The sequence below is a fragment of the Nerophis lumbriciformis genome, linkage group LG11, assembly GCF_033978685.3.
Source record: "Nerophis lumbriciformis linkage group LG11, RoL_Nlum_v2.1, whole genome shotgun sequence".
Lineage (NCBI taxonomy): Eukaryota > Metazoa > Chordata > Actinopteri > Syngnathiformes > Syngnathidae > Nerophis > Nerophis lumbriciformis.
In genome coordinates, this window is record NC_084558.2 from 12,473,298 (window position 1) to 12,500,098 (window position 26,801).

General features: G+C 40.9%; 1 protein-coding gene across 2 annotated transcripts; it reads left to right on the forward strand.

The window, feature by feature from the left end:
* The first annotated feature begins 211 nt into the window (after nt 1-211).
* Nucleotides 212-26,640, forward strand: l3mbtl2 (L3MBTL histone methyl-lysine binding protein 2). 2 transcript variants are annotated; one of them, XM_061967354.1, is made up of 17 exons: nt 212-353; nt 2,395-2,841; nt 2,935-3,069; nt 5,124-5,193; nt 5,293-5,372; nt 6,771-6,888; nt 11,214-11,348; nt 11,476-11,561; nt 11,714-11,954; nt 12,351-12,421; nt 13,585-13,689; nt 13,764-13,911; nt 21,351-21,433; nt 21,532-21,766; nt 24,371-24,436; nt 24,508-24,708; nt 26,486-26,640. In XM_061967354.1, the coding sequence occupies exons 2-17, from the start codon at nt 2,491-2,493 to the stop codon at nt 26,638-26,640; spliced, it is 2,280 nt and encodes a 759-aa protein (XP_061823338.1). In that variant the 5' UTR covers nt 212-353; nt 2,395-2,490. The 2 variants fall into 2 exon arrangements, with proteins under 2 accessions (XP_061823338.1, XP_061823337.1); XM_061967353.1 differs by lacking the exon at nt 212-353 and adding an exon at nt 426-909.
* Nucleotides 26,641-26,801: the final 161 nt, after the last annotated feature.

Consider the following 26,801-nt stretch of genomic DNA (forward strand, 5'->3'; position numbering starts at 1 on the left):
TATTTGAATAACACAAAAATCCACACAGATATTGACTTGTGAAAACCTAGTGGGGAACTGAACATTTTAAATGTTATCTAATTCGATGCTTGATTTATATTGGATTAAATCCCTGATATTGGATAATTAAAAAACAATATGTTCCCTCCGGGTACTCCGGCTTCCTCCCACCTCCAAAGACATGCACCTGGGGATAGGTTGATTGGCAACACTAAATTGGCCCTAGTGTGTGAATGTGAGTGTGAATGTTGTCTGTCTGTCTGCGTTGGCCCTGCGATGAGGTGGCGACTTGTCCACCCGAATGCAGCTGAGATAGGCTCCAGCACCCCCCGCGACCCCGAAAGGGACAAGCGGTAGAAAATGGATGGATGGATGTTATTATTACTAACCTTTGCTGCCATAAGTAAATATATTGACATGACCTGCACTTATAGCTTAGTATGCAATGAACTTCAGCAAAGTCCCATTGAGACGGTGGTCCTTGCAGACCAGTACAACACGTTCATACTATTTTAGGTGCGTCATTTTAAGTGCACTTGGCCTAATGACGAATCTCTCCATCAGCAATTCCAAACATTTGCGCTCAGGATCGCCATCGCGTGGACTTCCTTAGAAGCGAAACCGGCTTAGTAATACCATTTAAAACACCCCCCGGAGAAAGACTCGACTTTTACAAATCATTGTACGGTATGTTTTAAGTAACTTATCTCTAAATAATCTATTTCACACACTAAAATACGAAATCTCGCGTAATTTTAACACCAAATCCCAGAGCTCTCTGACTTCTCGAGAACTCCACAAGGCAAATGTATGTTCTCGCGAGGGTACAGTTTAGCGGCAACTATAGACGTAGAATGTAAGCGACTGTGTGTTGTCGTCCAACTGAGCAACTTTAATTGGAATACTTCGGTAAGTATCACAACATATTGACACGCTCGTGACCATTTACCACAATTCTATCAAAATATTGTATTCTTAGGCATCTGTTTTAGTGTTAAACGTATCCGGAGGTCATAACTGTTAGCCAAATATTTAGGACTATAGTTTGCATTGTGTTTCTGTTGAGACTCGTGTTGGTTAAAATGATACTCCAAGCGCGACCCCGAGAGGGACAAGCGGTAGGAAAATGGATGGAAGTCATTTCCCTTTTTAACTTTCGTGTTTCTTCAATATCACTCATAATGAAATAAAGTATATGTGAGATCGATTGTTTCCACATAAAGAAACATATCCTACCGTGTTTATAACACACGATAAGGAATTTTGCAAGGTTAATCCCCATAGCCTACAACAGTGTTTTTCAAACTTTTCTGAGCCAAGGCACATTTTTTTAATTGAAAAAATCCCGAGGCACACCACCAGCAGAAAACATAAAAAAGTCAAACTCAGCAGCCGATATTTACAATAAAGAGTCGTTCTCGCAATTGTTGGATATGAATTCAAACCATAACCAACCCTGCATCAATATAGCTCTTGTCTCAAAGTAGGTGTACTCTCACGACCTGTCACATCACGCCGTGACTTATTTGAAGTTTTTAGTGTTTTCCTGTGTGTAGTTTAGTTCTTGTCTTGCGCTCCTATTTTTGGTGGCTTTTCCTGTTTTGTTGGTATTTTCCTGTAGCAGTTTTATGTTTTCCTTGAATGCTATTCCGCACACCTGCTTTGTTTTTGCAATCAAGACTATTTAAGTTGTGCGGACGCTATCCTTCTTTGTGGGGATATTGTTGATTGTCATGTCATGTACGGATGTACTTTGTGGACGCCGTCTGCTCCACACGCTGTAAGTATTTGCTGTCGTCCAGCATTCTGTTTTTGTTTACTTTGCAGCCAGTTCAGTTTTAGTTTCATTTTGCATAACCATCCCTAAGCTTCAATGCCTTTTCTTAGCGGCACTCGCCTTTTGTATATTTTTGGTTTAAGTGTTAGACACTTTTTTACCTACACACTGCCTCCCGCTGTCTTCTGCATATTGTGATCACGACAAACATCTACAAAGCAATTGGCTACCTGCTGTCACCTACTGATATGGAAGAGTATTACATGGTTACGCTGCAGAGCTCTAGACAGTGCAGACAGACACTCAACAACGGCACATTTGTGGATTATAATTACTGGTTTGCAAAAAATATTTTTAACCCAATTAGGTGAAATTACATAATCTCCCACGGCACATCAGACTGTATTTCACGGCACACTAGTGCGGCACAGTGGTTGAAAAACACTGGCCTACAAAATAATCACTGGATGTCTGCCTTGTTTATCCATCCATTTCTACCGCTTGTCCCTCTCGTTTATCATTTTTATTAAATAGTTATTCATACACACCAGCCATACATTTGCAAAACATTTGGGGTTGTTTGCTGTAGTTTACAATTAATGTTTTTGTGTGCATAGTGTCAAGAATGTACACAACTGAAGGAAGGAAGCAGTCGTTGTAGATGCTGCAGTTTGGATCCATGTTATTAATCCTGCAGCCAGGTGAAATACAGGATGCCGTACCGCTGTGTGGCATATGGATGTGGCAAAACTGAAGAAGATGATGTGACACTTTTCAAATTCCCCAATGATGCTGAGGAGTTTCGCAAATGGGAGAAGCAGGTTCAGCGTACTCATAGCGACTGGGTTGCCTCACCTAAATGTCACCTCTGCAGCGAGCATTTTGGTAAAGACTATTTTGAGCCAAAGTCAGCCTCGGGGCTGCTGAAGCTGCGACCCGGGGCCGTTCCCACTGTGTTTGTTCGCCCTCACTGCTCTTTCTGCAATGGCACTGGCTGTAATAATTGCCACGTTTCTATCCAGCACCGGAACATTAATTCGGAACCATATGAGTGTAACATTACGGTGAGTAGTAGTCTTTTTATGTACTAAACAAGAACTTCAAACAAGCCTCTTGGTTGTTTACCATTTGGTAATGGGAATCTGTTCTCCTCACAGACAAAATGCAAAGAAATAGCGCCATCCCAGTCACGTGGTACAGCTGGAGGAAGAGACGATGATAACTACAAAAAAGGACCAGGGAAAAACAAGGGAAGAACCCCTGTACCAGCCTCTATACTAGCACCCTTGCAGGTGGGAAATCCTTTATATGTTTTTGCTCAAAAGCCTTTGTGCTTCATACATTGATCAAAATTGCAATTATTCTGTCACTGACACTACTGACTCACATGATTGGTTACAATGTGACACTTATTTCTTAAGTTTGACTATACCAAAACTAGTACTACAGGTACAATTATCTTTTTGTTATACATACTTACAAAATAGTGTTGATTCAGTTGTATTTGTTTTCTCCATAAACTATGTTTTAGGTATAACTGTGGAGTGTGGATATTTGGGATGGGCACAGAATTTGGTACTTTTATAGGCAACAGCCAAATTTCATCACTACTACCTGATATCTATTCACGTAAAATCAAACAACGCCATATTGCGCTATCAATGTTGGACATGAAGTCACGTCCAGTTAAACAATTGAAAATGTGCTAGCTTGGTGCCAATTTACATTGGATTTGTCATAGACATGCTACTGATTACATGGTGATTTCAACACCTCCAAATTTGGTTAAAAAAAAAAAAGACAACTGAGGTGGCATGTAATAAGTACAATACTTACAGTATAAACAATTCGTAGGGCATAACAAAAGACTACATTAATCTTAATAGCAAAGACTACTGACTGACGAGGCAACACACCATGATCTATACCAGTGATTCTCAAAATGTGGTAGGCGGGCTCCATCTAGTGGTACGCCAAAGAATCACTTAAAGTACAGGGTTTTATTTGACGATATTCAAACACAGTGTTACTGTTCAAACTGTGTAGTGTAGTGTTATAGTGGCCAAAATATTAAATATAATTGTTAAATAAAACCTCTGCTTTGTTTTTAATGAATACTTAGGTCTACTAGGATACTGTATTTTAATATTGGTCCTTATGGTGGTACTTGGAGAGCCAAGTTTTTTCTGAGGTGGTATTTGGTGAAAAAGGTTTGAGAACCACTGGTTTATACACGACGGCCATCTAACATCTTAGAATTACAAGTGTATTGTATAATATTTGTAAATGAGACTCAGACGTGTAAGAAATCAAAATATACCAACTGGGCAGTACAGTTATTATCAGCTCGCTGTTAAATGGTAAATTAAAAAATGTGTTTGTATTATTAAACAAAATAACATTTATTTACACATAAACAGAAAAATGGTATGAGTACCGGTATCGATCGATTCCCAGGAACTGAGATTTGGTACCGTATCATCGATTCAAATGTGGATACTACGGGTGCTCAAAAAATTGATTGAGATCCAAATTGCGTTTTTTAATTATTGTGATTCAGAATTGGTTCATCATTTTTTTAAATCGATTTAAAAGATAATTATTATTATTTTTTATTTTTTTTGAAAGTATACATTTTTGATAAAAAATATGAAACAACTATATGATGGATATTATTATAATTTGTACTGTTTATTTGATTATTTTTGGTTTTCCTATTTTTTCTTTCGTATTGTATTTGTATGTCTTGTCAATTGCTTTGTAAATTTATTTCCTTCCGCCCGATTGTAGCTGAGATGGGCTCCAGCACCCCCCGCGACCCCGAAAGGGATAAGCGGTAGAAAATGGATGGATGGATTTATATCTTAAGTATTGTAAAGCTGGTATTTGGTTGGAACATGGGTTGCTCTATTTTCTTTGATTAGATTGATTAACATTCTGTGATTTTTGTAAATACAATTTTAGGCCAACACAAGAGGAGCTTTTGTAACCTTTAACCTGTTTTGAAAGGAGTTGATTATAATTTAAATGCTAAATAATGTATTACGAGAATGGTGTTGAATATACTGTAAGATAATTGATTCTGAATCGATTCTTCACCCCAAGAATCAAAATAGAATCGAATCTTGATGTGCCCAAAGATTCCCACCTCTAGTGGATATTGCTATGTGCTTGTGATGATATTACATTCTATCTATCTATCCATTATTTTCTATCCCACTTGTCCACATAAGGGTCAAGGTTAAGACTCCGGGCGAGAGCCACGGTACACTCTGGACTGGTTGATTGTTGTATTCAATCAAAAAAACTTGATGTAATTAATCGTGTTGTGCTTGTGGTTTTTCAGGGAAAGGGCATATCAAAAAAGGCTAACATTTTGCACAAAGTGAAAAAAGCACGTCCAGCTGCACCGGATGGTGAGGACTTCAAGTACATAAAATCATGACTTATTGTGGAAGCTCTATTCTGTACTCACACTGTTCCTGCATAAATCGTATTGTCTTGTTATTCTGTAGCACGCGCTGTGGTTTTTGATTGGGGCGCCTACTTGGATAAGGAAACATCTTTGGGTGCATCCGTCTCCTGCTTTAGTCATGTGAGTACAAAAATACAGTTTGAGCTTGTCTTTAATAATGACAGTATAACTGACCCAGTTAATGGTGAAAGGATTATTTTGTCTATTTACCTTCTCCCCCTTGGTTCTATTTTTAGGAAGTACAGTATTGCATTTCATTTTTATGCCGATGATTGCCAGATTTATTTTCCCATGGCACAAAATAACACGGTTCAACGTCTTATTGACTGCCTGCACGACATCAAAGTCTGGCTTTCAGCTAACTTCCTGAGCCTAAATGAAGATAAAACAGAAGTTATGTTGTTCGGTCCAAGTCGCTCTCCCTCCCCCAACGTTGACCTCGGCACTCTGACCCCGTATCTCAGCGACTCTGTCACAAACCTGGGGGTAAAGTTTGACTCAGATTTTAAATTCGAAAAACAAATCAGCAGCGTCGTTCAAAAAAACTTTTATCAATTACGCCAAATAGCGAAAGTGAAACCGCTTCTATCAAGACATGATCTTGAGAAATTAATCCACGCTTTTATCTCGACTCGTCTTGATTATTGTAATGCCCTGTATGTTGGCATTAGCCAGGCCTCCCTCGCCCGCCTGCAGCTCGTGCAGAACTCTGCTGCTCGTCTGCTAACACAGACCCGCAGACGTGAGCACATCACCCCTATTTTAGCGTCCCTTCACTGGCTCCCTGTGCGTTACCGAATACATTTTAAACTCCTTTTATTTGTTTTTAAATGTCTAAACAACCTCGCGCCAACCTATCTCTCCGACCTCCTTCAGCCTTACTGCCCCACCCGATCCTTAAGATCAGCCGATCAGCTGCTGTTGACGGTCCCTGACACAAGGCTGAAGCTTAGAGGTGACAGAGCTTTCGCCGTTGCTGCTCCCAAGCTCTGGAACGACCTACCTCTGAGTGTTAGACAAGCCTCCTCTCTTCCTGTTTTTAAATCTCTCTTAAAAATATACTTTTATTCCATGGCTTTTAACACTGAGTGATATCCATCCTGCAATGGCGCCCCATAATACACCTGCTGTGATCCTGTTTTTATGTTTTTATGTTTTTTTAAATTAATTCTATTTTAATTATTTATTTTTTATCGTGTTCTGTTTGTGTTGTGTTGTGTTTGCTCGGTACTCGTTTTATCTTTTAACCTGCTCATTGTACAGCACTTTGGCTACCCCTGTGGTAAATTTTAAATGTGCTCTATAAATAAAGTTGATTTGATTTGATTTGATTTAACATTGTACCGGCATAATGCTAAGAGTTTTCATCATTTTGCGTCATAGTTACCTAGAAAATGTCCCTTCGAAGCCTTTTTATGTTATAAAATCCGTATCTACAACCTCAAAATGACTTTTGTAGATATATAAATATGTGGTACAAAAATACCTCCCTGAAGTGATTTTTTGTGACTTCCGCAGGCTCCCATGTGGTCCGAGTGGGATGATATCACTGTTGGGACAAAAGTAGAAGTCTTGAACACCAATGCAGTCCTGCCCAGTAAAGTTTATTGGATCGCTACTATCATTCAAATGGCAGGTGCGTACGTCAGTCTCACAATTATGGGGTTTTCCTCATTTACTAATTTACCAGTATTGACACAAATATATACAGTGTATGCTTGTATGTGAGTTATATAGTCTATGTATGTGTGTATATGTAAGATAAGCCTGAATATAAGACCGACCCTCTTTTTCAAGACCTGTTTTTGAGGACAGAAGACAGAATCGCCAACCAAAAAGACAGATTGCACTTAAAAAGGTATATCATTTTTAAGCTGATCGACAGTTTCAATTAAGGATGTGTCGATTGATCGGCCACCGATTAGTATCGGCCAATTTACGTGAAAAAATTATAGATCGCATCAATACCCTTTGATGCCGATCACAAATGTCGATCCCCTGTGGCTGACATATTTATATTTAGTCCCCCGGCTGACAAGCGGCTAGGAACTAATTACAGTATGTGTTTCCTTAGACAGTGTGGAGCCACTCCCCATAGATATTATTAATCACATCCATTATGGAAAATAACTGCAAATTTTAGTATCTTAAGTATCATTATCAAGTATTATTATCACCGGAGGACAAGGCTACACATGTTACACACCAAGAGCAAGCCGAAGCAGGCATGCTAATTGTGACGCTAACCACTTAGCTAGAAATAAGTGCTTAGTAAAGATTAAGAATTGATTGATTGATTGAAACTTTTATTCGTAGATTGCACAGTTCAGTACATATTCCGTACAATTGACCACTAAATGGTAACACCCAAATAAGTTTTTCAACTTGTTTAAGTCGGGGTCCACGTAAATCAATTCATGGTAATAAATCAATTCATGGTGTAGATGGAACCTCGTAACAGCTGAAAATAGGCAGCTATGAACAGGAATATAACAAGAAGTTTAATTAGAGGAGTTTAGAGAGAAGTGCTGACACACCAACATTTGTTGGTGTGTCAGCATTGTCACAGTCAGTACACGGCATGTGAGTGGAGGGCAGATTGATATATATACTGAACAAAAATATGAACGCAACACTTTTGTTTTTGCTCCCATTTTTAATCAGTTGAACTCAAAGATGTAAAACATTTACTAAATACATAAAATACCTATTCCTCTAAGTGAGCACTTCTTCTTTGCCGAGGTAATCCGTCCCACCTCAAAGGTTTGCCATATGAAGATGCTGATTAAACAGCATGATTATTGCCTTAGGCTGCCCACAATAAAAGGCCACTCTATTTGGGATGTGGGGTGTCAGAAAAGCAGTCAGTTTCTGGTGTGACCACCATTTGCCTCACATCTCCTTCGCGTAAAGTTGACCAGGTTGTTGATTGTGGCCTGTGGAATGTTGGTCCACTCCTCTTCAATGGCTGTGCGAAGTTTCTGGATATTTGCAGGAACTTGGACACGCTGTCGTATACGCCGATCCACAGCATCCCAAACATGCTCAATTGGTGACGTGTCCGGTGAGTGTGCTTTCAGCTTCCCGGAGTTGTGTACAGATCCTTACAACATGGGGCCGTGCATTGTCATGATGCAACATGGACTCGGGTGAATGGCAAAACAATGGGCCTCAGGATCTCGTCACGGTATCTCTGTGCATTCAAAATGCCATCAGTAAAATGCACTTGGGTTCGTTGTCCATAACATACGGCAGCCCTAACCATAAACCCACATGGGTCACTCGATTCACACTGTTGACATCAGCATCTCCCAAACGATGCCACAAGCGCTCTCTGTCATGTGACCTGAACAGTGAAATCTGGGATTCATCTGTGAAGAAATCACCTCTCTAACGTGCGAGATGCCATCAAATGTGAGCATTTGCCCACTCAAGTCTGTTATGAGGACGAACTGCAGTCATGTCAAAACCCCGATGAGGACGACGAACACGCAGATGAGTCTCCCTGAGACGGTTTCTCACAGTTTGTGCAGACATTTTTTGGTTATGCAAACCAATTGTTGCAGCAGCTGTCTGGGTGGCTAGTCTCAGACGTTCATGGAGGTGCACCTGCTGGATGTGTAGGTCCTGGGCTGGTGTGGTTACACGTGGTCTGTGGTTGTGAGGCCGGTTGGATGTACTGCCAAATTCTCTAAAAAGACCTTTGGAGACGGTTTATGGTAGAGAAATGAACATTCAATTCACGAGCACCAGCTCTGGTGGACATTCCTGCAGTCCACATGCCAACTGCAAGCTCCCTCAAAACTTGCGACATCTGTGGCATTGTGCTGTGTGATAAAACTGCACATTACAGTGTGGCCTTTTATCGCGGGCAGCCTAAGGTACACCTGTGCAATAGTCATGCTATTTAATCAGCCACACCTGTGAAGTGGGATGGATTATCTTGGCAAGGAAGAAGTGCTCACTAACACAGATTTGTGAACAATATTTGAGAGGAATAGGTCTTTTGTGTGATAGGTTGATTGGCAACACTAAATTGGCCCTAGTGTGTGAATGTGAGTGTGAATGTTGTCTGTCTATCTGTGTTGGCCCTGCGATGAGGTGGCGACTTGTCCAGGGTGTACCCCGCCTTCCGCCCGATTGTAGCTGAGATAGGCTGCAGCGCCCCCTGCGACCCCGATGGGAATACGCTGTAGAAAATGGATGGATGGATGGATGGATGGAAGGTCTTTTGTGTGTCTAGTAAGAGTTTTACATTTTTGAGTTCAACTCCTGAAAAATGCGTTTATATTTTTGTTGAGCGTGGTGTCTATACCAAGGATAGTATGTGTGTCTGGAATCAGATTTGTGTGAAGCAGGAAAACTGATTGACTCTCTTTTTAAAAGAGACTTTTGCGACACTCTGCCGTCTAAGAATTGTGTGTCTGTATTCTGTCCAGCGATTTGGCCGTGTAAAAAGAGTTGTCCCTGTAACTTAATGTTGCCTTTTTCTTTTACTCACCGCTGGTCGGCGCTTTGCACGCACTCACAATCGTGCTGGTGTTGGAGCCAAGAACAATTATAATGGACTTTCCATCACTTCATGTAAATAAAAGTTCATATTTTATCAGTAGTTGTCAGAAGTATTTTGTACTCAAATAAGTTAATGGTAACGTTATGCCATATAGCGACCAAAGTTATCGTGTTTCCTCCGTCTGGGGGCGGGGCTTGATTAGGGCTCGGGTGACTACATGTGAGTAGTGCTGTCATTAGGCAAGGAGTAAAGCCGCTGCTCCTCCACATTGAAAGGAGCCAGATGAGGTGGTTCGGGCATCTGGTCAGAATGCCCCCCGGACGCATCCCTGGGGAGGTGTTTAGGACACGTCCGACCGGTAGGAGGCCACGGGGAAGACCATTGGTCTCACAGTCACCCTATCGTGGGATCCCCTGCACCCCGACAGAGGAAACACGATAACATTACTGGTAACTTATTTGAGTACAATCTATTTCTGACAACTGCTGCTAAAATATTAACTTGTATGTACATTAAGTGATGGAAAGTTCATTATAATTGTTCTTGGCTTCAAATCCAGCACAAGTGTGAATGCAAGGCGCCGACTAGTGGTGAGTATAGGGAAAGGCAAGGTACATTTACAGAGACAACTCCCTTTACAATTTCAAATTGCTGCACGGACACACAACTCTTACACAGCAGGAGTGTCGCAAAAGTCACGCGTAAAAAGACAACCAATCAGGGTTCCTGCTTCACACAAATTTGATGACACACAGGCTCATTTTTTCTGAGACACAGATTGCTTTACACATACACATCTCCAAATACGGACACACAACACTTTAACGGCAGAAACATAGCAAAATGTTACATGCAAAAAGTCAGCCAATGAAGGAAATATGCACAGTAAAAAAATGTTTTGCTACCCACAAACAGACAACTTAAAACACGCACACACGGCTCTGATTAGAATAAACAGACACACACATGAATTCACAGACACATGAATTGGATTACAGACGCACAGGCTGAGATACGCTTTTGCAAATAATTTTGCTACAATAATACTCCCATAACTGCGTCTGACCAGGTTACTGGTGTTTGTGTGTGACAGGAAGAAAAGCTCTGATTGGGGAAACATTTTTGGCGCCAACTGCTGGTTTGCATGTATAAATCTTGACACCTCAAATATAAGCACACCTGTCTTTTTATAGACTTATTTTGTAGTAAAAAACAACCATCTTATATTCTGGTCAGTACGGGAGATAATTCTCAGGAATAGTGGCCTCTGTCCGCTTTGATGGACGCTGTTTTTCAATTTATTGCCGCGTGAAAATTCGACACAAACTTTGTCGAGTTTGCGTGTTCTCCCTTTCATTGGGTAGGTTTAATCCAGTTTCCTCCTGCTGTGCCGCGCTAAATCAATTGTGACCTGTCCCTGAATAAGTATTTACTCTCACTTCTCTCAGGATACAAAGCCTTGTTGCGCTATGAGGGCTTTGAGCGCGACAGCAGCCGCGATTTCTGGTGCAGTCTCGTGTCAGGCGAGCTGCACCCCATCGGGTGGTGCGCCATGACCAGCAAGCTGCTGGTGCCTCCGCAAGGTGAGCATGGGCATTGAGAGGCTAAGTTAAGCATCATTACAGTCAACTGTGGAACCCCCAATGTTGTGCAGTTTACCTAATAAAGTGCAAAATAAGAGTGTTATGACTACTTACCCGTGTGTTATAGATGTGACCAACATCCCAGACTGGAAAGAGTATCTGATGAAAAAGTTGGTGGGGGCCCACACACTTCCTGTTGAATTCTACCTGAAGGTAAAAAAAAAAAAAAGTGAAATGTTTTGTAAGACATACACGTCACTTTATTAGGCACACTTCCAGTAACCATACTGTGGTATACTACGTCATCTTTGCAGTAAGTGAATTACAGGACTTTTCGTAAACTCTTCCCTTCCATGTGCTGTTAGTTGGTAGAGAAGCACTCCTTCAGAGTGGGGATGCGCGTGGAAGTAGTGGACCCCAGACATGTCAGCCGGACATGCAAAGCAGTCATACACAACATTATTGGCGGGCGCCTGCAGCTGTTGTACACGGACCAGAGGGACTCCCCTGAAAACGTTGTTTCAGATTTCTGGTGCCACATGTATAGTCCTCTCCTGCATCCGATTGGTTGGTCCAGGGAAGTGGGCCATGAAATCAAAACACCTGGTAAATACTCTTTTACTTCACTTTTTTTATACTTATATTTTTACTTATATTTTGAAATGCAAGCAAGGTGTGGTTGATGACACGCTAAGCTCAGTGGCGACTTCAGAGAACATCTGGTTGGAAGCCTTGCAATTGTGAGGTGCTTTTGATCAATTGTGAATGTGTTAAATACCAAATCTAGTTGATACATTGGTGGATTAGTCCATCACATCAACTTGAGTGATTTTATTTTGAAATCCTTACTTGGCGTAGAAAGTTAAGTGAGTGCCAATGTGCATGTATCTGTAGTGAATATACCAATGCACCATAATAACAGCATTTCAACCAAAGGGATAAAAAAACATATTGAAAGGATTTCAGTATTTCAAACTTTTTGTCCTGATGTTGCTGTTGCAGGAAAAGGAGGGGAAGGTAAAACTACTCGTTTGAAGGGCAAATGTAACAGTACATTCCTCCTCTTTAAAAAGGTAAAAATGCCTTAATGCATTGTCATTTATTTACTGTATTTATTTATTTGGTCATTTGATAGGAATAAGTATTTACATTTGACCTGTCATATACAATGTGACACTTGTAGGGCTGCACAATTATTACATTTTAAATCAGAATCTAATTACCATGAAGCTATGTTTGCGTATTTAAAGTTACGGCCACTGCATGCGGTTCGGATTTGGTCAGTTTTTATTATGTTTGTAGTTTTACGCTCATTAAACGATTAATCAAAGCGACAGAATATAAATCACAGCTTTTTCTTATCGATTAATGGTTGCAGCCCTCCATGCAAGGATTGATCACATTACAGGCATTCTATGGCTCGGCTGCATTGCACACATACATGTGCATGTAATTGTTCCGTGCACCGGCCCACCTCTTCCAATCGTGCCAAAGGAGGAGAACTTAAGTAAACTTGAGCAGGAATCAGAGCACCGAACCTGACAGATTTGAGGTATGAAGTGGGCCTAAGCACAGTATCGTTGGCCGGGTGTATTTTCAGTAAGATTACCAAAACAAAAAGAGCAACTCCACCTATTGTTCATACTGGGACCCTCCCTTTTATGAGATAAGAGTCCACCCAGATTATTTTGTTTAAAGGGTGTCTAAAATGATGAGAGGTTTCTAGAATTGAAGTTTAACAATTTAATCGACAAAAAAGGAGTACCGTAAGTATAAACAATAGCAATACCAGCGCTGTGAGAGCGAATCAGGCTATCTAAAGGTCGGAGTAATCTCTAAAATATACGCCCTCCTCATTTGGATTTTGTCCATGTTGCAGTTTCGCTTTGGCAGAGATTGAAACTGAAAGTTTACTTGATGCGTGTGCCGAGCGCACACATTCTCCTCCACTCTCGCTCCTTGCACTTAGTACTTTTACCCCGGAACTTAAAATAAAAAACAGTGTGTGTGTGTATTTGCAAAGATATAAAACACAGTGTGCATTCATTGTGTTTATCGTCTTCGAACAGAACCAAGGCCAAAACTAGTATTTTCTAAGGCATTCCATTTTGCTCAAATGTGAGAGAATATATCTCTAACATTAACATAAAATGCTTAAATCCTGTTGTCAAACTGTTGTAGTACCATTCAAGCCCTTCAGTATACTTACTGTTGACCCCTCGTTTGTCCCTTACAGCCCAGATTTGTCTACATGGATGGAGGTTTCTTTGAGGAAGGAATGAAGCTAGAGGCTATCGACCCCCTTAACCTGGGCAGCATCTGTGTGGCAACTGTACACAAGGTTAAAACATCCACCACGTTATGAGAGAACTTCTGCATGAACATCGTTTAAAGATGGTCTCCACCTTCTCTCAGGTGCTGTCAGACGGCTACTTGATGGTCGGCATCGACGGTGCAATATCACTCAACGGCTCTGACAAGTTTTGTTACCATGCCTCCTCTCACGCCATTCTTCCCAAAGGCTTCTGCAAGAAGAATAACATTCCTCTCACGGTGCCACAGGGTGATTGTGAACACTATGTGGTTGTTGTTTTTGTGGCATATTTATTTACCACAGAGAAACCCCAACAGATAGATCAATATGTTGAGTGTAACAGGGTTGTGTAAGCAAGAAATAAATTAAATTAAGTGACTCGGCTTCAAAATAGCCGACTCATTATGTTCTGCCACGGTTATTAAGATGACTTTATTTAGTGTGTGTTTATTTTCGAGTCATTTCAGTTGGTTCTGTTAAGTGAGCTGTACCTTTAAGAAACACGCAGATAGGTCACGTGTTTAGACTCAGGAAGTATTTCAGACAGGTGCGCACAACTCCGCCTCATTCCTCGTGTTTCTCAGCAAACTATCACATCTTATGCTGTTCGTGGCATCGTTGGTATGTACCCATATTTAATGTTTGTAGTACACAATGAGTCATATTTAGCTGTGAAATGTGTGTGTTTTATGATGTTAGACGATCGCTGATTGCATTACCTGTTCATGTCGGCTAACTTTCATTTGTTGTCATCTGCCGCCATCTAGTGGACGTTTGTTGTACTGTTACTTAAGACAATTTAAACAGTAGAACGCTCATATGTCACGGATATTATTAATCATAACAACACATACAGTGGTGTGTGATAAAGTTAAACTTAGATTTAATTCAAATGCAATACTTGATAATCTGTGGTCTGTGATATGACATTATTAAGTTAATTTAATTCATGCATTTATATTTACAACGTTTGTGTCCTACAGTTTTACCCTTGCAATTGTCAATAAACCTGGCCTCCATCAGTCAACCTGGTGTTCAGAGTTTTGATGAGCGGAAGGTGTTGAACTTACTGCCTTCGTGTACAAGTGTGCTTAAGGAAGGCAGGATAGTAAAACAACGACTTCATCGCATAAGATAACAGTTTCACGCTGAACATACATCATGGATTCAAAGGAGCCGTCGCTGAAGTCTAGATCCTACACATCACGCTTCACAAAATCATCTGCAGGGAATGCTGCGGCTTTAGCCCGTGCCAACGCAGAGGCAGCAAAAGCACGACTGAACTTTGCAGAAAAAGACATGATCCTAGCAATGGAAAAAGCCCAATTAGAAGCACAAATGATGAAACTGTCTCTAGAAAGAGATGCAGATGTAGCTGAAGCGGAGGCTAAGGCGCTAGAAGCAGCGTTAAGCATGGACGGCAGTGTGCGAAGTAGCAGGAAGCTACCACTTCAAGAGATTCCCTGTGATCCTCTAGGGCGGACCAGAGAATATGTCACTGAACAGTCTAAAGAACATTCGTCTTTAGCATTAGAAGAATACGCTCAGGATGGTGCTCGTGAGCGAGGCACACAATCCAACGCCCCTCTTCACCCCTTCATCCAGGACAGTGTTGGTCAGCTACACACACATTCAACCCCGGCACTGCATCCACATCCTCATTTTCCTTCTCAAAATGAAAGCAGCCATCTATGTTTAGACCCAGCACCAAGAAACTATCACCATGCTCCCCAGTCCATAGAAGTAGATAGGCCAGCTGCTTCCAACATCACACAAACAGCAGCAAGCAGAGTAATTGTAAATCAGCCACAACCCTCTATGACCACGCCCCTACCCTTCAAGCATACTCAAGGTTATCATAACCCACAGGGATCAAGTAATAATGGTTTTCAGTATCCCGCCATGTCCAGTAACACTCCTCATAATGCTCATCATGACAGATCAGGTATGAGTGATGTCATCAGATATTTCGCTCGACGTGAACTGGTTACTACATGTATGACCCAATTCAACGACCAGCCGGAGAGTTACAGCGCTTGGCAACAGTCCTTTCAAAACGCAGTAAGAGGACTTCATCTAACATGCAGTGAGGAAATGGATTTGCTGGTCAAGTGGCTTGGGAAAGAGTCAGGAGAACATGCAAAACGTATTCGAGCTGTCAACACTCGCCAACCTCAAAGAGGACTTCAGATGATATGGGACAGACTGGACGCATGCTATGGAGCCCCTGAAGTTGTCGAAGAGGCACTCTTCCAACGCATCAGCAACTTCCCCAAAATCACCTACAAAGACTATGCAAAACTTCATGAGCTCAGTGACCTTCTTATGGAACTGCAGGCGGCCAAGACAGATGGAACTCTTCCCGGCCTTCACTACCTCGACACAGCCAGAGGAATAAGTCCTCTTGTCCATAAGTTGCCCTCTAGTCTGCAAGAGAAATGGCTGTCTGTTGGGTCCGATTACAAAGAACGTTGTCGAGTCTCATTCCCTCCCTTTGAAGTATTTGTGGACTTTATTTTCCATCAGGCTAAAATCAGAAATGACCCTAGTTTCAACTTTGCTGTTCAAGCTGACATTGCAATGACGGACAAGACCTTTAGAACAACCAAACCAAAAGAAATATCAGTCCACAAGATGGACGTCTCTCCTACAGAACACAGTGATGAAGCTGAGAACCCCGAACGTCACTGCCCAATTCATAAAAAACCTCACCTTCTGAGGAAATGTCGAGCTTTCCGAGATAAACCCATAGAAGAAAGGAAAGCATTCCTCAGAGAACACAAGATCTGCTTTAAATGTTGCACATCTTCAAAACACATGGCTAGAGACTGCAAGTATACGGCCACATGCACTGAATGTGGGAGTGAGAAACATAACTCTGCTCTTCATCCAGGACCAACACCACAGACAGAGGAGCCATACCCCTCTTCAAAGCATGGCGGGGAGCCAACATCTTCAGAAGTTGCCAGCAGCTGCACTACAGTCTGTGGTGGTGATCAAAGCAACAGGTCATGTTCTAAAATCTGTTTGGTTAAAATCTACCCCGTCAACCGTCAAGAGAAGGCAATAAAGGTCTACGCTATCATTGACGAACACAGCAACAGATCCTTGGCCCGGTCTGAGTTCTTCGACAACTTCAAAGTGCAAGGATCCCCCTCTCCATACTCTCTCCGAACCTGTTCGGGAGTAACAGAAACCATGGGGAGAAGAGCTACAGGTTACCAGATCGAATCCATGGACGGGAAAGTCAGTCTTCCTCTACCAAGTCTGGTTGAATGCAACGACATCCCTAACAATAGATCAGAGATCCCAACTCCCAATGCTGCATCTAATCACCCCCACCTGAAGTCTATTGCTCAATTCATCCCAGAGCTCGAACAGAATACACCCATTATGCTTCTCCTAGGGCGAGACATTATCGCAGCCCACAAAGTTCGCAAACAGTTGAACGGCCCTCGAGATGCTCCTTATGCACAGAAACTCGACCTGGGGTGGGTGATAGTGGTAACGTCTGCCTGGGAGGTGTGCACAAGCCAGACAGTGTAAATGCCTTCTATACCCAGACAGCAGAATGGAAACGCCCTTCCATCTTTCAACCATGCCCAAACACCCTGCAGGTGAAAGAGAGGTGCAGTCAGTTTCAATACAAAGACTATCCTAAGATACAGACGACAGGGATTCTTACATGCAGTCGAGAAGCTGAGGAGTTGGGCTCCACAGTGTTTCAACAGACAAGGGATGATGACAAACTTGCTCCATCAATTGAGGACATTTCTTTCTTGAAAATCATGAGAGACAACTTAAAGAAAGATAAAAACAACAGCTGGGTAGCTCCGCTGCCTTTCAAGTCACTAAGGCGCCGTCTCCCCGATAACAAACTACGAGGCCCCCATCAGACACAGAAGATGGCCGACCTTCCGGAAGATCGCCTCTCTACTGAACCTCCATTCACAAATGTTGGCTTGGATGTGTTCGGACCGTGGGCTGTGTCTTCACGACGTACAAGAGGTGGCTTTGCTCAGAGTAAACGGTGGGCAGTGTTATTTACCTGCATGAGTGTTCGAGCTGTCCACATCGAGGTAATAGAATCTCTCGACACGTCAAGCTTCATCAACGCTCTTCGGCGTTTCCTTGCTGTTAGGGGCCCTGTGAAGCTTATTCGTTCAGACCGAGGAACTAACTTTGTCAGCGCGTGTAAAGAGCTGAAGATCTCCTCAAGCATCATTAATGCTTCGGTCGAGAAGTATCTCTTGGATCAAGGATGTGAATGGAAGTTCAACGCTCCTCACGCCTCTCATATGGGTGGTTCATGGGAGAGGATGATTGGAGTAGCACGAAGGATTCTGGACTCCATGTTCCTCCAGCTGGGAGCTTCACGACTCACTCACGAAGCACTCACTACACTGATGGCAGAGGTTGCTGCAATCATTAATGCCAGACCTCTGATCCCAGTGTCGACTGACCCGGACGACCCCCTCATCCTTACTTCAGCGACCCTCCTCACCCAAAAGGTGAGTATTCCTTCTGCCCCAGTCGGTGATTGGATCAAAGACCTTCACAAGTCCCAGTGGCGTCAAGTCCAACATCTTGCCCAAACTTTCTGGAGTAGATGGAAGAAACAATACCTTGCGTCACTTCAACCACGGAGAAAGTGGATGGCCTCCACCCCAGACCTTCAGCTTGGGAGTATTGTCCTTCTCAAAGACAACCAGCTTGCAAGAAACGAGTGGCCTCTGGGCTTGATTACTCAAGTCTTTCCAAGCAAAGACGGTAAGGTGCGGCAAGTGGAGATCAAGGTCTACAGGAAAGATGGGACTAAAGTCTTCCTGCGTCCCATTTCAGAGACAGTCCTCCTTCTTGCTCCTGATTAGGAACAATAAGAGCTGTAGGGACATTTAAGTGATGACATTTGATAATGCCAGGCGGGGAGTGTTCTGCCACGGTTATTAAGATGACTTTATTTAGTGTGTGTTTATTTTCGAGTCATTTCAGTTGGTTCTGTTAAGTGAGCTGTACCTTTAAGAAACACGCAGATAGGTCACGTGTTTAGACTCAGGAAGTATTTCAGACAGGTGCGCACAACTCCGCCTCATTCCTCGTGTTTCTCAGCAAACTATCACATCTTATGCTGTTCGTGGCATCGTTGGTATGTACCCATATTTAATGTTTGTAGTACACAATGAGTCATATTTAGCTGTGAAATGTGTGTGTTTTATGATGTTAGACGATCGCTGATTGCATTACCTGTTCATGTCGGCTAACTTTCATTTGTTGTCATCTGCCGCCATCTAGTGGACGTTTGTTGTACTGTTACTTAAGACAATTTAAACAGTAGAACGCTCATATGTCACGGATATTATTAATCATAACAACACATACAGTGGTGTGTGATAAAGTTAAACTTAGATTTAATTCAAATGCAATACTTGATAATCTGTGGTCTGTGATATGACATTATTAAGTTAATTTAATTCATGCATTTATATTTACAACGTTTGTGTCCTACAGTTTTACCCTTGCAATTGTCAATAAACCTGGCCTCCATCAGTCAACCTGGTGTTCAGAGTTTTGATGAGCGGAAGGTGTTGAACTTACTGCCTTCGTGTACAAGTGTGCTTAAGGAAGGCAGGATACATTAGTTTGTTGGATGAAGAAATGAAGTAAGAAAAATACAACAAACTGTAAATGAAACACATTTTTCTTCTAGGTTTGTATTTATAATAGGCTTGCACTGGTACTATGTTCATGGCACTTATATGATAATATAGTGTAATAATACCTCAACTTCCAAGCTTAATTGGTTCTGTGACAGCTCTCTTAACTCAAAATACTGGTATCTTGAATTGACATCGCCCATTTAAATAAATTTAAATCAACTTATTGACGCTTGCCCACCCAAAACATCACAATTTTAACATGTAACATACATACTTCTTATGTACTTTTTAAAAAGAAAAACAATTTTAAAATAAAAAAATTGCATAAAAACTATACAGTAGAATGTACTACTAACAGTAGTTTTGTTAAAAACCATACAGTAGAATGTACTACTAACAACAACAGTAGTTTTATTAAGTATTTATAATATAATATATAATATTTACCTTGAAGTGGACTTCTACGGTATTTCCTCTTAGCAGCTTCTCTGTCAAACACGCCATCAGCAGCTTTTCCATATTTTCATAGATAAATGCTCGCCATTTAGATAATATTTTAAGTGTTTTGATTTGTGTGTGTGCGTATATATGTGTATATATATATATATATATATATATGTAAATATATACTGTACGTATGTGTATATATACATGTGTATCTACATATGTACGGTATATATATATATATATATATATATATATACATATACATGTGTGTCAAAACGCACACAAAGTGCATACAAGCAATAACATTGTGGTGGGGAAGAATGGCAAAAAACGACAATTCTACTGGTTAATAAAGAGGGTGGTGAAGTACAATATGGAAGTATTTGAACTTCAAAACTAACTGTAAAGATGACTCTTTAAACAAGGAAGCGCCGCGCTTCAATGTTGCTTTAAAACACGCCTCGCCAAATGTGGCGATTAGTATTACAACCTTTGGTTCAAACTTAGGTAAACATTTAAATAGTAAGCATTCAGATCTGCACAAGGAGTTATAAAGAGTGACAGGTAGTAATGTAGTTGTTACACCTGTCCTGCTGTTCGCTCCGGTGCAGACCGTAGTAGAGGAGCGCAGGGGAGATGTTCCCTTCAGTTCACTTTACTCCGCAATGGGTCTGCTAAGGCTGAGGCTGCCGATTTGTGACAATCTGGTTGCTTTATTATTAGTTTTGAAGGACACAACCGGACCCATTCATCACTTTACTGTGCTGTGCGAGTGCTCCTCTCTCTCTATACTCGCCCACTCATTTACTGGCGGCACTTAGCCAACACGTTGACATTCTAGCAAACACATACTGTACGCTACTCTCATAAGTTAACAGCTCCTCTGTTGTGCACATGTATATACAAAATATGTAGATACGTAGACGCACACACAGCTGCTTGGCTTGATGCCAAATATTAGCGGAGTTAAGACCGCCCATCTAACTTCTACTAATGCAGTAAAATGACTGAATTTGGTAACAAATTGCTACAATTTGTGTTTTATCTTTAACAGGTGTGCGTTTTACCTGCCACATGGCTTATCTGGGTACATGTATCTATAGTTTTGTTTTTAGTACTTACCGTACTAGTAATTGTATTTTCTTAAAGCACATACCAGATTTGGCAACCATAAATCATGAAGAATTTAATATTATGTAAATAAAGCTTTTTTATTATATTCTAATCCAATCCTTGCTTATGGTAGACTATATGTAATATGGAAAATTGTAAATCGTTCTTTGAGTGCAACAAGAAAAACACAATGTGTTATTTTAACCTTCTAAAATTGTTCTTTGAGTGCAATAGGAAACATATGTTTATTGTATTGTAAGATTTTATGTTAATTTAAAGCCAAAATTGACACTTTTTCATAGTTCCCTTTATTTGGAAAAGTATGGATATATATTTTGGTACCGGTACCAAATTATTGGTATCGGGACAACCCTAATACACACACATATGTATCAGTATAAGTCGTAAAAGTGGATTTCAGGCGGTGGTTTAAGGATTTCACTAAATTAATCCCTGCTGTCAACCTGACAGGTTATGACCCCAGCACCTTCACCTGGGAAGATTACCTGAATGAGACCAAAGCCAAAGCTGCACCAGTACAACTGTTCAACACTGTGAGGATTTGTAATATTTATTTCATTGCGAATTTGCAATATTTCTGTTGCAATCCCTCAAACTTAACAAATTAACTCTGTTTGTGTCCGTTTGGTAGGACTACCCAGGCCACGGCTTCTCTCCAAACACGAAGCTAGAAGCGGTGGACCTGATGGAGCCACGGCTCGTGTGTGTGGCCACTATAAAACGCAGCGTCGGACGCCTGCTCCTCATCCACTTTGACGGCTGGGAAGATGAATTTGACCAGTGGGTGGACTACCAGTCCCCCGACATCTATCCCATTGGATGGTGTGAGCTCACAGGCTACCAGCTCCAGCCTCCTCCAGGACTTGGTAACACACATCCATGTTTATTGCTGATGGTTAATTCACAACATATCTTAATATTTCAAGTTGGTTCACTTCCTCTCTGTTAGTGTCACCATTTTCTTTTTTGACACACTGCTCACTCCTCTGCCTCCAAACTTTGACGTTCGTGAATATCAGACCTACATTTGGAATAAAAGGGACTAGTGTAAGTAAAGAATCTGGGTATTATCTTCGACCCAACTCTCTCGTTTGAATCACACATTAAGAGTGTTACTAAAACGGCCTTCTTTCATCTCCGTAATATCGCTAAAATTCGTTCTATTTTATCCACTAGCGACGCTGAGATCATTATTCATGCGTTCGTTACGTCTCGTCTCGACTACTGTAACGTATTATTTTCGGGTCTCCCTATGTCTAGCATTAAAAAATTACAGTTGGTACAAAATGCGGCTGCTAGACTTTTGACAAGAACAAGAAAGTTTGATCATATTACGCCTATACTGGCTCACCTGCACTGGCTTCCTGTGCACTTAAGATGTGACTTTAAGGTTTTACTACTTACGTATAAAATACTACACGGTCTAGCGCCGTCCTATCTTGTCGATTGCATTGTACCATATGTCCTGGCAAGAAATCTGCGTTCAAAGAACTCCGGCTTATTAGTGATTCCCAGAGCCCAAAAAAAGTCTGCGGGCTATAGAGCGTTTTCTATTCGGGCTCCAGCACTATGGAATGCCCTCCCGGTAACAATTAGAGATGCTACCTCAGTAGAAGCATTTAAGTCCCATCTTAAAACTCATTTGTATACTCTAGCCTTTAAATAGCCCCCCTGTTAGACCAGTTGATCTGCCGTTTCTTTTCTTTTCTCCTCTGCTCCCCTTTTCCTTGAGGGGGGGGGCACAGGTCCGGTGGCCATGGATGAAGTGCTGGCTGTCCAGAGTCGGGACCCGGGGTGGACCGCTCGCCTGTGCATCGGCTGGGAACATCTCTACGCTGCTGACCCGTCTCCGCTCGGGATGGTGTCCTGCTGGCCCCACTATGGACTGGACTCTTACTATTATGTTGGATCCACTATGGACTGGACTCTCACAATATTATGTCAGACCCACTCGACATCCATTGCTTTCGGTCTCCCCTAGAGGGGGGGGGGTTACCCACATATGCGGTCCTCTCCAAGGTTTCTCATAGTCATTCACATCGACGTCCCACTGGGGTGAGTTTTTCCTTGCCCGTATGTGGGCTTTGTACCGAGGATGTCGTTGTGGCTTGTGCAGCCCTTTGAGACACTGGTGATTTAGGGCTATATAAATAAAGATTGATTGATTGATTGATTGATAAGTAGATAAAATTGAGCTCCATAATCCGATCTCTTCAATTGCCAGTTCACTAGCAAAGAGTTCTAACAAGCTAAATGTGCACTGTCGTGTTGTGCCCGAGCCCACCTCTTCCAGTGTAGATCAGAGCAGACTTTCAGTGTGAAGTGGGTCCAAGCACGGTGCAGTTGGCCGTTGTGACTCCACCTAAAGACTTTTGCAGGGCACTAATTTAACCGCGACAAGTGCCGCAACCACCCTTGTCACTTGCCGTAATGCCCTAAAAATTGACCAGTATCGGCGGCAAGAACATGCCGACTTTTTACTTGTTAATGGACAAGGGATGTAACGGTAAACGGTATAATGATTAAGCCTCACATTTTCTCCTCCAAACATATTGCTGGGTGTTGTGGCCAAACAGCTTAATTCTTGTTTCATCTGACATCACATTGACAAAGATAAGACCTTCTGGAGGAAAGTTCTGTGGGCGCAGTTGGGTGTTCCAACAGGACAATGACCCCAAACACACATCAAAAGTAGTAAAGGAATGGCTAAATCAGGCTAGAATTAAGGTTTTAGAATGACCTTCCCAAAGTCCTGACTTAAATGTGTGGACAATGCTGAAGAAACTAGTCCATGTCAGAAAACCAACAAATTTAGCTGAACTGCACCCATTTTTTCAAGCTTACCAGAAGCTTGTGGATGGCTACCAAAAGTGCCTTGTTGCAGTGAAACTTGCCAAGGGACATGTAACCAAATATTAACATTGCTGTGTGTATACTTTTGACCCAGCAGATTTGGTCACATTTTCAGTAGACCCATAATAAATTCATAAAAGAACCAAACTTCATGAATGTTTTTCGTGACCAACAAGTATGTGCTCCAATTACTCTGTGAATAAAATCCCCTGAAGGGAAACCTGCGAAACAGGAGACGTCTGACTAACTGATCCATAGCTTTTTGGAAATGTGGCCCCCCAAACAATTTATTTTTTTATTTAGCCTTTATTTAACCAGGTAACAATCCCATTGAGATCAAGGATCTCTTTTCCAAGGGAGACCTGGCCAAGAGGGCAGCAGCAAGGTTACATTAAAAACAGTAAACAACCCATAAAACATCACATTTACAACATTAAAACTTATGTTTTGCATTTGAAAATACACCCCCTGTGCTGTGTTGTTATTTAGATAAAGGCTTTAAGTATCAAAATGGTGAGGGAAGTGTAAGGCAGAAATGGACCCCAATGAACCCACAACTTTTAAATGTTTTTTCTGAACTTTGAATAAAAGTGACTGTTGTGCTGTCTGTGTTGCAGTTCAAGATGCCAAAAAGCTGTCAGGACAGACCAAGAAACAAAAGCCACCTTTGTTGAGGAAAAAGAGTACGTTCACCATCGTCTGTCGTCTTAACACTTCTTGCCACGGCAAACCTCACCTTGCGGCTTTATTCCAGAACGAAGGTATGCAAAGAAGAGTTTGCAATCTCGTGATCCATCAAAAGACGACGACGTTGGCAATGATGCCGATGATGATGACGATCAACGACAGCAGCCTCCAAACAAGGGGACTGTCCAACCTCCACTGCCGTCAAACCTGACTTCCACTCCAAAAGCGCCGCTTCTTCAACCCAAAACGGAACCAGAGGAACAGCAAAGTAAGTGGACAGAACACAAATGGATCATGTTCTTAACCTCCTGAGACTGACAAACCTCGTCTTTGTTGCATTTTTCACAATTGTTCTTGTTTTTTATAGCGGCAACTGCATAATTCTTTCGTCCATCTTTTTTAACGTTTTGAATTGGAATGCAGGATAAGTATCGGACAGACAATTATTGGGTAGATATGAGGAACTATGACATTTTACTAATAAATCCAACAACAATTTTTTAAAAAATAGCAATGATAAAACATTTTTTACCAAGCTTCATTGAGGCAAAATCACCCGTACTGTGCTGCAGGTGCTCTGCTCTAAACAGCCTCTCATAAACTTCCCCTAAGCGTTGATTGTGTGGGACTTCTACTGTTTCAAAGGAAGACATTTCACATGCTATTTGCACCAAATGTTCTGCAAACATTTAGCGTCAACACATCAAATCTTATCAGCTTCCCGAAATGCCAGCATCACTAAGACAAAGAGTTTTCAAAGCCTACAAATACGCCTGTGGTGCTAAAGAAGCTGCCCTAATGCCAGGCACAAAGAAAGGTGTGCACAAATTACAGTTAAATCTAAATAAAAAAAATAATGGAATTAAATAAGTACGGTAGTCAGTATTAGTCTTGAGAAGCAGGAAGGCATTGGCATGGGCTTGAGAAAAAAAAACTGTGCATCCCTAGTTTTGGTCAGAAATAACAAATGTATTTATCTATTTTTATTTATATTATTAATTTAAAAAATATTAAAGAAATAAAAATACAATAAAAAAAAATGTTTTAAAGAATACAACTTAATGATTCATAATGTAAATTAGTGTATGGCTCTATTTTTTTATATTTTGCATTTGTTGCATCAACCATCACCATCATTTAATATAAAAAAAATAGTAGTTGATTGTTTGAGACTTGTCCACTGTTTTAGTGGAATACTTTTTGCATGCGATTTGCACCAAATATTCTGAAAAGATTCCGTGATGAGGAGAATAACATGGAGCTTCAACAGATCAAACCTTATCAGCTACGTAAAATGCCGGAATTGCTACAATGGTGTTTTAAAAGCCTATAAGTGTGCTTGTGCTGCTAAAGAAGCTGCCCTGAAGCCCGCCGCAAATAAAGGTGTGCATAAACTACAGTTCAGTCTAAATCTACCAAATAATAGAATTAAATAAAATATCGGTATCAGTCTTGAGAAGCAGGAAGGTATCTGTATTGATTTGGGAAAAATAAAATCTTAAATATATATATGTATATATGTATGTATGTATGTATGTATGTTGTATGTATGTATGTATGTATATATATATATATATATATATACATACATACAGTATATGTGTGTGTGTATATATACATGTGTGTACATATAAATATATATGTTTCTATATGTATATATATATATATATATACAGTATGTGTGTGTGTGTATATATATATATATAGTATGTGTATGTATGTATATAGATGTGTGTATATATATATATACAAATACATACAGTATATACAAATACATACAGTATATGTGTATATATATATAAATAAAAAAACAGCCTGTGCTTTTTATCAGTATGAATATAACTTTTTCTCCTTATGTGACACCTTTTTGGTTCCCTACCATCTTTACAGTTTTTTTAGTATTATTTGCAAGTCTAGTGTTTGTATTTGAAGTAAGGCTGTGAAATGTGCAAAAACAAAACAATGCCAGATCTCAGGAGGTTAAGCTGCATAAAACATGTACATAAACTTGTACTGTGTTGACCTGATAAGTCTTTTCTCTTCAGTCAGCGAAGTGGAAGTAAAAGTGGAGGACATAGAGATGGAGACCCCGATCTCCAGTCGAGCTCCAGTAGAACAGGAGGTGGAATACAAGACCAAAATGGTTCTAAAACCATTAAAGAGTGAAGAAAAGCTGAACTCTCTTGTTTGGAGTGAGTAAAATAAATATCTATAAAAAAGGAAGTGATATACTCAATATATTCATGTAAATTATGCTTGTCAGTAGAGTTGTATGCAGTTAAACTACCTCATTTTGTCCTTAGTGCAGCTGTGGTTGTGGTGATCAGTGTCGTTACAATGCAGTGTATGTATTTGGACATT

Bases quoted from the DNA above. Each gene is read 5' to 3' on its own strand.
- l3mbtl2 (XM_061967354.1), top strand. From the start codon at position 2,491: ATGCCGTACCGCTGTGTGGCATATGGATGTGGCAAAACTGAAGAAGAT. The intron at 5,373-6,770 runs GTGAGTACAAAA...TGACTTCCGCAG, and splicing joins CCGTCTCCTGCTTTAGTCAT to GCTCCCATGTGGTCCGAGTG. The intron at 24,437-24,507 runs GTACGTTCACCA...GCTTTATTCCAG, and splicing joins ACCTTTGTTGAGGAAAAAGA to AACGAAGGTATGCAAAGAAG.